The sequence below is a fragment of the Acinonyx jubatus genome, chromosome A3 (assembly GCF_027475565.1).
Source record: "Acinonyx jubatus isolate Ajub_Pintada_27869175 chromosome A3, VMU_Ajub_asm_v1.0, whole genome shotgun sequence".
In the NCBI taxonomy this organism is placed as follows: domain Eukaryota; kingdom Metazoa; phylum Chordata; class Mammalia; order Carnivora; family Felidae; genus Acinonyx; species Acinonyx jubatus.
Genome location: NC_069388.1, coordinates 11,073,837 through 11,087,836, shown reverse-complemented (window position 1 = coordinate 11,087,836; position 14,000 = coordinate 11,073,837). Strand labels below are relative to the sequence as shown.

The 14,000-nt window shown below is 45.5% G+C and overlaps 1 protein-coding gene across 4 annotated transcripts in view; it reads right to left on the bottom strand.

The window, feature by feature from the left end:
• Positions 1-5,425: 5,425 nt before the first annotated feature.
• ADNP (activity dependent neuroprotector homeobox) overlaps positions 5,426-14,000 on the bottom strand; it is a 31,503-nt gene continuing 22,928 nt past the window's right edge. For all 4 annotated transcript variants that reach the window (XM_027046620.2, XM_053199826.1, XM_015078394.3 and 1 more), the window contains 2 exons: positions 12,728-12,820; positions 5,426-10,957 (listed from right to left, as the gene is read on the bottom strand). In XM_027046620.2, coding sequence (XP_026902421.1) covers positions 7,850-10,957; positions 12,728-12,820 — 3,201 coding nt within the window. In that variant the 3' untranslated portion in view covers positions 5,426-7,849. The remainder of the gene's footprint in view (positions 10,958-12,727; positions 12,821-14,000) is intronic.

The following is a 14,000-nucleotide window of genomic DNA, read 5'->3' as shown; positions in this document are numbered from 1 at the left end:
TATCAACAGACTGAATCCAGCAACCTATAAAATGGCTGATACATGGCCGAGTGGGATCTCTCCTAGGAATGCAAGGTCGGTTTAACATCTGAAAGTCTATCAGTGTAACACCCTGTGTTAATACAGGTCAAAACCCACACGATCATCTCCGTAGGTGTGGAACAAGGCATCTGCCAAAATCTAACAGCCACTCACAATAAAAACCTCTCCTTCTTGGGGTGTGACGAGTTCTCAGAGAGCAGGGTTACAGGCTGGGTAGACACCCCCAAAGGCGTCTACTGATAGGATCACCAGCTCCCTGGAGATGCTTTGTCGACCCAGGCAGCTGGAGGCACCGGGGCATCTTCCTCCCCATCTTAGAGCAAAATCCCACTTAAGCTTTTTTTCTTCCCCTTCCGCAGAAAGCTTTATTGTTTCCAGTTGGCCCACGGCTTGAGGGAGGGCTATAAAAAACGGGTGAAAAGCGGCCTGGTGAGAGCGCTCAGTTGGCTCAGTTGGTAGAGTATGAGACTCAACTCTTGATCTTGCGGTCTTGAGTTCAAGCCCCGTGTTGGGTGTAGAGCTTACTTAAAAACAACAACAAGCTGCCTCGCAGTTGGGGGAGGAGAGAGATTCAGGCAGAGAAGCTCTGATACCAGGTGGTGGTAGTGGGGCCCTCAAAGACCGCTGGGCTCTGGGAGGCTCCTAGACGTGCTTGACCCACTCTGTCTTCCGGTCAAGAGCACAACCGTCTTGGGGTTCAAAGCGATTCTGACTCTGGACAGCTTTCACAGAATCTCTGTGAGTCCCGTGGGATCCCTGTGGACTCCAAAGCATCCAAGTTCTTATCAGCGACCGTCAGCTGCACGCACTTCAGCCTTGCAGGTGGAGAACAAAGCCCTGAGGCCCGCGTCTGCCTTCCTGGCCGGGACTCGTGGCCAGCGCGCTTTCCCGGCTGCACGTGGGGCTGAGTCCGAGGAAGGCCGCAAGGAGAGAGAGGACCGCAGTGGACAGGGCATTGGGCGGGACAGGCCTCTGGCCCCACCGCAGGGCCACGCGGGCCGGGCCAGGCTGGTGGTGGGCCCTCCCACGGGAAGGACTTGCTCGCGGGTTTCCCCGGGGCCACTCTGCGGGCCAGGGAGCACGGCGTTCCGTCCCCACCGCTCTTCTGGGGAGCCAGGCCCGAGGCGGAGGAGAGGGAGCAGACCCGGAGGAGCACCCGGAGAACGAGGTTTGTGCCTTTGTTCCGTTGGCTCATCTGTGAGAGAGCCGAGGGTGGGGGCGGCGGCGGTGACCCCGCCTGGGGACCGGGGGCTGTCCCTTCAGGCCCAGGGGCTCCTTGTTGTCCCTCCGTGAGCCCAGGAGACACGCGTGAAATCTGGTTTTTGTCGGGGCGCCCGGCTGGCTCAGTTGGTGGAGCATGTGGCTCTTGGTCTCGGGGTTGTGGGTTCGAGCCCCGCATTGGGTGTAGAGATTACTTTTTAAAAAATCTTTAAAAAATTGGACTCAGGGCACGTGAGTGGCTCAGTCGGTTAAGCGTCTGACTTCAGCTCAGGTCGTGATCTCACGGTTTGTGAGTTCGAGCCCTGGGTTAGGCTCTCTGCTGTCAAGTCCACTTCTGAGCCTCTGGCTCCCTCTCTCCATCCCCTCTCCCCACTTCTCTCTCTTTCAACATTAAAACATCTCTCTTTAAACATTAAAAAAAAATTTTTGGTTCCTACACACACGTCGCCTGAGTGTAGAGGTGGGGGTTCTTAAGCTGTCCGACTCACGTTTGTTGAATGGGGAGAAGTGGAATCAATGCTCTTACATAGGAAAGCCACAGGCAAGTGTATTTCTCCGGGGAAGGCTCGTGCTGTAGGCCATGTTCACGTGTATGTCTTTAAAACCGTGCTTCTCAGTCTTGGTTGCACCGGGGAATTGGCCGGAACAGCCCAGGGCCAACTACATCAGAAGCCCCGGGGGAGGGGCCGAGTTCGAGCTCCCCAGGGGATTTGGATCCGCAGCCTTGAGGCGGCTGAGCTCTGGGAGAACAGCAGTCAGGGGATTTTCAGCAATTGGCTACCTGGGTTGCAGCAACCACACCTTCTTGTTTTACATCCTGCACAAGGTTTAATTTGAAGAGTGCAGGGCCCTTGACCTCTGTCTCCCGCCTTCCTGAGTGTAATGCGGAATTGGGTTTGAGTTGGCTTCTGGTTTGTGTTGAACTGATTCCACCCCGGCTCCGGAGATGGGTCCTGACTAAGCCAATCAAGGTCATCCTAACTCCCAATGGCCCACTGAGATAGCTCTGATCTAAGCCCACCAGCCACAGGAACTAGTTCTGGAATGGTCCAATTGGCTCCAACGTCAGGATTCTTGCTCACTAGGGAGGGAGGAGAAACCCTCTCCCAGGCAAGGTGAATGGGAAGCACCCTATGGACACCAGGGTGCCTGCCTAGGATGAAGGTGACCATGTGGGAGGCAGGACAGAAGGACGGTGCACCTGAGCCTTTGCCTATGCTGCTGAGCAGTCTGCCACTCAGGCATAGTGTTACCTGCGTGTCCCCTTTATCAAACAGTCTGACTTGGAGTTTCTATTGCCTGCCAGTGAGACTCCCATTTCATAAAAAAGGAGTCTAAAGCTGGGTGAGGAGAGTTCGGTGATCATTGATGGGCAAAGACTTCCCTGGGGAACACTCTGGGCCAGAACCACCTCTTGGCTCTTGGGTGCCACTCTGCATGCCATTAGGCAACAGAAGTCACTCCGAGACTCAAGGCTCCCCCAATTCTTTTCCTTGCCTGGGTCAAGGAAAAAGTCTCATTTTGGTGCTAGTGTGCCCTGAATCCTTGTGCTTTTCCTTGTTAACAAGCAGAGCCAACCTCAGACTCACAGCCCTCAGCAAGCAGTAACAGATGACAAAGTTTTAGTATAATGCTTTGTCTTGTATTTATTTTAAGGGATGTCTTCATTAATGGCAAATGATGCTGGTCGTCTTTTCTTGTAGAGGCAAAGTTTTCCTTTTAAAAAAGGGCAGTTGAGGGGCACCTGGGTGGCTCAGTCAGTGAAGTGTCCAATTCTTGGTTTCAGCTCAGGTCCTGATCTCAGTTCATGGGATCAAGCCTCCTGTCAGGCGCTGTACTCCTCTTCCCCAACCCCCCCCCCCCCCCACCAAAACACAAACAAACTTTAAAGAAAAATGAAAAGGGCAGCGGAAACCTACTAAGTACATAAAATGGTTGTTAGGCAGATGACAAAGTTGGCTGTATGAACAGACAGTTTGGGAGACGCAGTGTCTGTCGGGGAAAGTGTGCCGTGTTGATGTGTTGGTTTAGAGACCAAGCTCTTGTGTCTCTGCATTCACAGCAGGGAAAAACCTTTCGCATGAGGCTGGTCTTTAGCCACGATCAAGGCTGCACGGTATGGTTGGAACGCCAGTGACTGTGGGCTCGGATGTCCTGGGTCCAAGTCAGCATCTCCCCTGTGCCAGTTGGGCTCTTGGGACAAGCTCGCTTCTCAAACCTGGAGCTAGTCTTCCTAGACAGGTTTTTTGTTTTTGTTTTGGGTGGGGGGAGGGTGCGGTGGGGAGGGGGAGCTTGGGAGTGGATGGGTATTGGGGCACTGGAGGACTCTTCTGAGGACTCAAGTTATCTTGAACTCTAGTACTCTACAACTAGTCCCAGGAACATTTCAGGGATGTTCAGAAAGTACTGGAGTACTCGCAATGTATGCTAAGCTGCGAGGAAAGGTGTAGTCATGCCCCTGGCATGGAGGGCTCCTTGGAGGACAGGGCTGTGTTTGAGTCTCTCTTGGCTCCCTCTTCCCAGGGAACCTGATATCTAGACTTGTTGCTGGAAGCAGCCACTAGCAAGTTGTGCACGGCCTTTCCCATTAATCTCTAGGCTCTCACGTATGGCTGCTTCACATACACGGTCAGTACAACGTAGCTGTCACATTCCCTCTAGTCCAGGTCGCAGTCAGCACACTGCTTACAACTATATTGGAAAGGCCCTTTTACTTCTAGCCTCTTGCTTCCTCAGTGTCCAAAAGGTGAGCGATGGACTTATTAGGATATCCATTTTGCCTCACTTAGTAATAAGACATTACTAAAGGTCCAGCAAGATTTCATGCAAAACGGGCCAGGCGGATGCAGTTGGTTTGCACCAGATGCAAGAACGTTGTATTCTGAAAACACACAGCTGCAACAACTCATTTAAATAGTAAAGATGCTGCCCTTTATTCCATCCACAGATCATCTGCCCTGGAAAGGACTGTGGACCTCCTTTCTGTGTCCTCTTACTCAGAGCACTTTGAAATCATGACTGTAGGATTTTCAGGATCTGGAACTTTTCACCTCTTAAGCTGGTTTTGAATACAACTCCTACTTTATTTGCAATTCCATTTAGATTTAAATTATAGTCAATGTTAAAGTTATTTTAAGTGGAGTATGTTGATGGGAAGTATCCAGATGATGCAAAGGATTACTAACAGTGACTATCCTTTGGTTAACTTTGGATCGATTTTTAACGTAGTAGTTGGTAGAAATTGCCTCCTTTTCCAAGCTGACACACCAAGTTTGTCTTTTCCCAGACCACCTCATGGCGGCCCAACTGATAACTGGTATGTTGGAATGCATGATGAAGCAAGCTCTTCTATTTCCAGTCTTCTGGGGCTCAGTAGTCTTCAGATGTTCCTCCATGACACTTTGGTGAGACATGCTTGCGGTTGGGGCCAACCCAATGAGCAACAGGGTAGGTTAGAAATAAGGGTTACAATGGGTAAAAAAGACCGACCATTGCCTAAGGGGCAAGAAGGCTGACCTGATTGATGCTCTGTGAAAACCATAGATTTAATACATCCTACTTAATTCCATTAGTAAAGAGTGTTTTCCATCACTCAAACTGACTCTCAAGCTTTAGTGGCACAGAATCCCCTAGAGAGGATTTTGAGAGTTTGATGCTAGCAGGCTGGCGTCAAGGTAGGGAAGCCATCCCCGTGTATGGCACTACTCACTTGATAACAAGTTTAATGGCTTCCAGGGGTGTTTCAGAGGGGCATCCCCCATCTTTGACAGATCGTTTTTCAAATCTAGCAAGGACTTGGTTTTGTTCTCTGAAAAGCGTTCATCTTTACAAATGAGCGGGCACTTAGACTGGATACACAACTATAGGGCAATCAAAGGTGTAGATCCTTTTCTGCTTAGCTCTTAAGAGAGGACACAAGCCCTTTTAACAAGAGACCAAAGATGGCACAAGAAAGTTTCTTGATGTACTGAAGAGAGAGAAATCATGCTGCTAGTCGGACTCTGGAACTCCTGGCCACTAGAAAACCTGAGGGGCAAAAAGTTTCCTGGAAAGAAAATCCACAAAATTGTTCAGTCCACAGAGACATTCTCTGATTAGAAGGTACAGATTGCTGCAGCTTTTTACTTCCAGATTATTCCAAAAGCAAACAGTAGCAACAACGTTCTTTTAAAATGGCTTTTATTGAGACACTTTTAGGACTTCTGCAACATTTCTAATTGGGGATCTTCTTTATTTCCAATTCTTAGGTGGCTAAATTCTTTTCCGAATGCCAACAATGCCCACTCCCACCACCTTAGCAAGGAAGCATGCTCTCATCTGTCTCTGCTCAAAAGTCCAACCAGGAACATACCTCCCCCCGCTCCACTAGTCTATTCAAGTCTCATTAGACCTCCGAGTAGGATTCGAGTCCAGGCTAAGTCCTTCCCACCTAGTAATTTATTAGGCAGACTACTTTCAAACCAAGTGTGAGATGGCTTAAATTCAGCTGCTATTACTATCCTTAAGAGAAAACAGGCTTTATCAATGCCAGTTTTTCTGATTTGGTAATTTGTGGCATCTTAATTTGGAGACATCCTGTCCTAAATCTTATGAGCTGGGGTCTATAGAATTTATAATCTACTTGTATAACAGACTTAAAAATAACTCCATGCCAGCCCCAAATGCCCTAAAGGTTCTAGTCCATTCTTGCACTTTCTCCTGTAGTTGAGAAGCAGGACTTAACATTTTAGAAGGAAGTCGTTCCAACTTTCTTTGGTCTTGTTAATGCTTTCGTTACACCTATCTACTGGAAGGAGTCTTAGAAGTTATGGAAGCCAGCCACTTAACTCTTTAGACCAATGGTCCCGAGAGGTAGGTGCCTGCTGTGCTTCTGCCCTTTGTATGGACTGGAGCTTTCTATCATAGTTGTAATTACTGAAAATGTTGCCTAACACTGCCTCCTTGTAACTGTTCTTTAGTCCAAGTTGCTATTGGGAATCTGTAAATATGCTAGCTCCTTCCATCTTAGCCCTCCAAGTGTGTGATCTCCAAAGCCTTTTTAATAGCAAGATGGTCAAGAGAATTACAGTAAAAGCTGACAGAAGTTGCCTGTTGAGTACAATTGTTCCCATTATAAGGTGAAGACCAACATTTACTTCCTTTAGAAGAAGGCCAGGGCATTAACATTCTGCTTGCACATTAATGCCAATCTGTTTACATCCTTTTATCACGGAGACATTTACACATACAAGCAGGCTCTGCTCCTTAAAAAAAGGGGAACTGAAAAACTCAAGGATGTTTATTTTAGCAGTTAAAAAAGGAAAAAGACGAAAACAAAACCAAAAGATTTTGTAACAGGTGCCTTGAGAGAAAGCATTCTTTTATGCCAATGGCACATTGTGGTCTTTCACAAGTTTCCTCAGTGGCCGTGGCTTGTCTCTGCTGAAAGTGAGCCATGGCATCAGCTGGCACAAGACATAATGGACACAGGACTGTAATGTGTAATAAAGCAAGTATTTACATTAAGCACAATACAGCAATTTATTTAGATGCTTAAAATGAATACAAAGGGAAATAAAGATCACAAAATTATACATACTACAACAGTGTGTCATATATTAGATGGTATAAATGAATACACCAGGGTGGTGTTTAACTAAAGATAAAACTAAATATCCAAAAATGCAGCACTCATTGGTTTGCTGCTTCAACACAACACACTTTCATACAGATCTAAAAGGTGTCAAAATTAGTAGCTGCAAAGTCAATTCTTGCATGTGATTTTAGCTTAAAAGATTTCAGAAAACAGATCTGAAATACCAGTTTTTGTTTCTGTCAGCTGTAATGTCAAGGATATTCAGAACAAGAAAAATTCTATAATACAAGAGAGTCCAGATATATATCTTACGTGGCTGGCCTCTGTTGCAAGATTGTACAAGGTTATGTGCAAAAACTAAGTCTGTCCAAAGGTCCATACTAGCGCAGTTTCAAGCTTTTGCTAGGTAAACTAGGTATAGCGTTTATTACACAGCAAGGGCAACACTAAAAAAAAAAAAAAAAAAAAAAAAAAAAAAATCTATGATGGGTACACAATAACAATATCATAGGCATCACTTGAATAGGTCTAAAAGACTGTACAAATATACATTTCAACTATTCAGAATGAATACATGAAAAAAAATTGATTTTCCCCAAAGTCTACTATACACACGGGACTGGCAGCTTGTCTGTTGGCCCTGCACCACCACGCGAATCAGGAGAACGCCTCCCAAGGTCATCCAACCAAACATTTTACAGAGGGAAAGAAATGTCGAGAAGGCAGAAAAGTAAACCTCTGCTTTTCCTCGTGTGCGTTCGTGAGCCACCAGCTTCTTGGGTTTTCACATTTATTTACCGTGTCTGTCACAGCAAGTTCTGAAGCCAGATCAGCCGATCGTGTGTCACAGACTTGGAAACCACCACCGGGCTGCAGTGGCCACGCGTCCCCACAGCCCGATGACCCAGCGCTCAGAAGGCAGTGCCAGTGAGAGTACAGCTGTGCAGTCCTGCCGCCAGGAGAGCAGAGTTCCGGGCTGCAGCAGGTCCCCGATGCCAGAGAGCCTGGCACTTAGGCCTGCTGGCTGCTCAGTTTAACTCCGGCGAGGCTGCCGTGCATCGGCTCAGCAACCCCATCAGTCATGTTGTCAAACTGCTCCCCGTCCTCACTGTCAATTGTGCTATTCTGCCACTCAATCTGTGGGTTAGATAAGCGCTCATCATTTTCAGATGCATTCTTCCACTGTGACTGGTCCTTGGACCAAAACCCTTCGACTTTTCCATAGGAACTATTCTTCCATTTCAACTGCTCTCTGTCACCTTGCACGGTAGCCTTTTTTTTGGCAGCTGGCTTACTGCTTCTTGCATCTTCACTCTGGGAAGACTCATCAGACCAGGTTCCTGGTTTCATTTCACACGCGTTGTCCTCAAAGTCTGACACTTGCTGGGAACCAGGACCACTCTCAGACGGAGAAGCACCGTCTTTCCACTCAACAACATCATCCTGGTCAACCTCACTGTCAGAAGCATCATGCATTAGTTTGGTTGGTTCCTCAGTCAAATGAATAGTTCCATACTTTGAACCATCCTCCTCTTTTTGGTCTAGCTTCTCCGATTCTAAAGCATCCTCAGAAATGACCTTCGGTATGTGTTCCTCCGGGTTATCATTAGGGAGTTTAGGCTCAACTTCAAACACAGGGTCAAAAGGGCTACCACTTCCATTGGACTCTTCTTCCAAATTTTCAAAACTGTCTGAGGAGCTGTCCTCGTCCTTCCCAAGGCTGAGCTTTTTGTCAGCAGTTTTACTAGCATTCACTCTGGAATCCTTCTCATCGTGGTTCTCAAACAGCCACTCGGCATCAAAATCCATCTCGTGCTTAACTTTGTTTAGTTCTTTCATGTTGAAGCCCAGTAACACACCGGGCTTGTACTTTTCACAGTCTCGGACACACTTCTTCCTCTTGTTGCTAAAATGGGAAGCAATGTCACTCTTCCACAACCATAAACTGGCAGCCAGCTTCTCAATTTCTCTCCGGGTGGGATAGGGCTGTTTGTTGAAATACTTCGTTAGGAAGCTTTTCCTGGCTTCGTAGGAATCATCTTCGTGACCCTTGGGGTCTAAAGCTAACACAACAGGCTCCTCGGGCTTCTCCTCAAAGAAGCTGGGCGAATCGCTATCCTCATCTAACTTTCGCTTTTTCAGCAAGGGAAATTCCACTTGCTCGTAAGTGCGCTTCACGGGTGCTAGGCCTGGTGACTGATTAAGCCGAGAGGGCGCGTTTGTCTTATCCTGGCCGTTCTGGGTCTTTCCGACACCCCTACAGTGAACGAGATGCAGAGTGATAGTCGAGGCGGTCATGTTGCTGGTATACACACCAAGGCAATGGATGCACTTGTAGGTGAGCTTTTTTTCCACGGGATGAACCGTCTGAATAACTTGGTGCCTCTCTCGTAGGTGATGTGCAAGTGCATCAGATATGGGTCCTTTTAGGATTGAAAAGCAAAGAGGGCAAAGGGTTTTCCCGACATCTTTTTTATAGGGCACTGCTGCTTGAGGTGAACTTTTAACAGGGATATCTGCCTTTTCCTGAACTTTTGGCTGTGGCTTTGGAGGGACTGGAGGGTTATTTTGGGCGTGGTAAGCAACAGATTCGGCTGGGGCATCCCTCAGGTTGTATGTGGTTACAAGGAGATGGATGTTAGTGTGGCTACCCTGCTGCAATGTCAAATCAAAACTCAAAGTAGAATCTGTTTTAGGTCCCATCTCTTCATCAATGTGAACCATCCGCATGTGTGCCGCCATCTTTTCCACATCATTGAAAGTTGAACGGCAATATGGACAAGACAGACCGTGAATTAACATATGGTTGAGCAGGGTGTCTGTGGGCAAATAGCGATTACAGTAGAGGCATTTGCTAGTAAAATTGTGAATTTTCATAATGTAGTTGGCTACTGCTGGGACTTTCTCAGCTTTATGTTCTTTTTCGAAGTGCACGCTATAGACATTTTCAGGAAAAAGCTCGTTACAGATTGTACATATTTTCCACTTTTGAGTTGAGGAAGTATTGGCTGGGGGAGGGCCCGTGGCAGCTGCAGTAGGTTTGGAACTGGACTGACCTAATACTCTGGATGCCTGTGACTGGGAGAGGGAGGGAGACTTTAACTGGCCTGATGAGAGAGCAGAAGCATTAGCAGACTGCAGGGAGTATCTTGCTGGTGCCTGGGACCTCTGCTCTGACCCAAGCCCGTAAGATCTTCCATTTCCACTTGGAAGTAGCTGCTTCACAGACTGAGACTGCTGAGGGATGGAAACTGGTGCGTTGCCACCTAGACCCAGTCTCATTGACTGACCAACGCCATAGCCCTGGCCTACAGATTTGACTCCATAGTTATTCTGCTGGAGGTGAACATTAGACATCATGTTGACTCCTGTAGAATTTAAGTTAGGCTTTGGTATTGAGAGTCGATTTACCATCTGCTGTGATGGCAAAGACCGGACATTTCCAGAAGCAAGGGAACCAATTCTCGACTGGAGTCCCATGCCCTTCTTCTCTTGAGGTTTGGGAGCAATCAGCATCAAAGGTTTAGATCGGGGAACCACCACATTTGTGTGCCCAATCATGGCAGTGACCTGATAGCCTATGCGTTCGTGGTCTTCGATGACATGTTGTACCAAAGCTTCGTAGGACTTTGGCATGAAAAGGCATCGCTTGCAGTGAATACTGCTCTCTTCCCGGGCATTTGAACCTAAAGGGACTGCACCGTTGAGTGATTTTTCACCTGCCTTTGCTATGTAAGGTGCTGCCACATGCTGAAAATGTTCCCTGTAAATGTGCTTCCTAACTATTTCATAAAGAGGATCTCGGTAAGTGCACTTCTTACAGTAATACACAGCTTGTTCTACACTGTCAGCCTGCTTAGGTTTAAGGCCATCATTTTTGCTTTTATCTTTGAAAGTGCTGAGGCTGCTACTTGGTGCGCTGGCGTTTGGAGCATGAAATATTTTAATGTGTGTTTCCAAAGTCTTTTTGTCTGCATTGAAGGTACAGTAGGGGCAATTAAGGAGAATCCTATTTTCAAAGTCTTCACTATGGACATTCCGGAAATGACTTTTGTAGGCAGAGAAAAATTTTGAAGAAAATGGACAAGCACTGCAGCAAAAAGGTTTTGTCCGGTAGTCCTAAAGAAAAGACAAAAACTGGAATGAGAATGCCACTTCAGATAGGCGCTAACAAGTTCTGGGTCTTCCCCCAGACATCCTCTATTTTTAATAGAGATATAATGATATTTTTAGAACTGAAACTCTGTAATGCATTAATTATTTTTCCTTCTGCAAAATGGATTTATAAAATATAAACCCAGATGGAAAAGCAGTTTGAAATCAAATAATTTTATTTTGTTTCCAGAGTATGAACAAAATACTCCGTTCCAGTTTTCCTCAATGTTTAGAAAAGATCAAAGTCATATTTGCTGCAAAGACAAATGGCTTCAAAGATAAACATTTTACAGTTAGACACGACAAGAATAAACCCTGTGAAATCACTTTCACTCCCTGAATCAGTAAATCACTAAAGGTTTCAGACTTACTCTTCAGTAAACCTCAGGGCCCAGAGTGCTGTGTGCAATTAGGCAGTAAGATATAAAGATACACCTTTTATCCTTCCCATCATGGAGAATCTTCAAAAATCTCAGAACATTTTTTCCCTCTGATCGAAGTACAGTGTAGTATTCAGATTTCATCGCTGATCAAAAAGCTACTGATTTGAAGAGTCTGCTTTCTTCTAGAAGCCTTTCTTTTGGAAGCCATGCTCTCTTCTCAAGCAAGAGCAGCTTCAAAAGAAGTAATGAAGTGACAGCTGCTTTGACTCAAATTAAGAAGTTAAATAAAAATTTCCTATAGACTATGAGCAATGCATGGTGTTAAAAAGCCAACAAGTATTGCAGAATATACTGATTTCAAAGAGCAACTTCCAGAATTACGCTCATTAGCACCTGTGCAGTTTGTCCTTTGAAGACCGGTGAAACACCAGCTGGGCAAGAGATTACCTTTCCTCCGTAGAAACTTGCTTTGTTTCAGATGCTGGTTTGCGGCAATATTAAATACTCCCCTTTTCCTTAAAGCTCAACCCTTATTTAGTGTTAGAATACGAAGCTCTGGGATTCATAAAACCGAATTAAGTGACCTGTCCCACTGGAAAGCTTTTACATTCTAAGACTTCTGGTTAATACCTTTTAGAAGAAAAAAACCAAGTAACTATACTATCAGATTTCTGACACAGAGTTGAAAAGTAGTAATTCCCTAAGGATATTCCGATGGACAAACAGATCAATAATCAGAGTTACAATCGCTACTGAAATAGGTAATGGTAAAGTCCGCAGTGACAATCACTTCTCCCTGTGGGACAGGAACCACCACCTATACCCTTTCTCTGTCACATCTTCACCTGTTGACACTTGCTGGTGCCTTGAACTACCTAATAGTGTTTTTAATTCCCATCTGTAAAAATTTAAGCTACACCTGTCACTGCCATCTGAACAAAGCCACCCACTCCACAGAGGTCGGATGACACCAACCTAGAAAAAAACACCCTCTCCAAAAAAAATAAGAATTGTGACAGACACAAAAATAATGATGGATGACCTAGATGAACAGAATGTTGGAGGGAACATTTTAGAAACAGAAACAAAAGAGCCAAAGTACTTCTGTGAGGGAATGTTGCTATACACTGGGCCTCAGGACCTTTAAGTAACAAAACTTCCTATTGTCACACTTGAAGTTTCTGTCCAATGACAAAAAAGACAAATTCTTCCTAGTTTTCCCGCCATCTAGGAAGTGGACATTTTCCACACTAGGTTGCTGCCTACAAAACGATGCATCATTACGAAAAAGCCTAGAGCTGAAAAGGGGATGTACCAAGGATGCTGTCATTAAGTCCCCTCTGCTACTTACCTGATTTTTTGTAAGTGAAGGGTCCCATAGTCCTACATCCTCCCATGTAGTGTTTTTCAAATAAAAGTCATTAGGTTCAAACTGTTTAAAATCCTAGAAAACAGTGAAAGAAGTTTACAAAAACATCATGATACCAACTCTAGCCCAACCTGACTTAAATCCCATCTCTTGGCTAGAGCTGGGGAGACACACAGAAAAACCAACCCCACCAAGAACTAAAAGTTAGGAACGATAAGGCTATTAGGAAATAGAAAAGGCATATGGAAGTTGCATTCAACATCTTCTAACAACCAAACATTCCCCTAAATGGTCAGCCAGGTTTCCAAGGAAACCAATTGAAGTTCTAATTAAGTAAAAAATTCAGCCACATATTAATACCAAAGCCCCTTTCATTAGAGTATTGTAACTCATCAATTGTAGTATTAAAATGGAATATGAACTAGCAATGTTTGCTTAAGGCACCATGGATGTGACACTCTGTTTCTGCAGGAAAAAAAAAGGGGGGGGGGTTGGGGGGTGGGTAGAAATGGACTGGGAAGAAAACTCACGATTTCTGAACCCACAAAAGGAAGAAAGAAAGCTATTTGAAGAAAGTAAGCAGTATCGTGTTAAATTTATACTCTCCTATAAAAATTTAATGGCCCATTTTCTCCCCAGGCCAGGAAGATAGCAAAGTCTTAGGAGAAAATTCCTCTTGGCTCCTAAAAGGTTCACAGTTCCCTGTGGAAAAATCAAGTACGTATAAATTCCAGAGGATGTAATGGGCGTAGTAACAGGAGGAACACATCAAATGCAGGATAGAAAAGGTATCTTCACATTTGCGTTTATTCTTATGCAGATTACCCAACTGAGTGCAAAGTGGAAGTGGATGGACTGTTTCATTGGGCAGATCTACCTGAATTTGTGGGGTTGGAGAGGCAGTGAACTTCCAGGCTTGGGGACAACGTAACTAGAAGCCCACTTTGGAGAAGCTTTAGTCTTCATCATACACCCCTAGAGTATTACTCATGGGAATCCGGAAAAGAAAACCCGTTGTATGAAGGAAATCACTTTTTAACTTTCAATTCCATCCAAATGTTTACTGAGTGCCTATTATGTACCCAGCACTGCGCTTGGTGCTGCTTACACGTGGATGGGCAAGGTAGTTCTGGTCCCTGGCCAGCTGGAACTTAAAGGCTAGAGGGGAAAACGGCTTTAAATATTTCAACCAGAGGCTTTGACCAACTAACCAGCAAGATCTGGAGCAAGGAGATCTGGAAAAGGAGGAGACCAG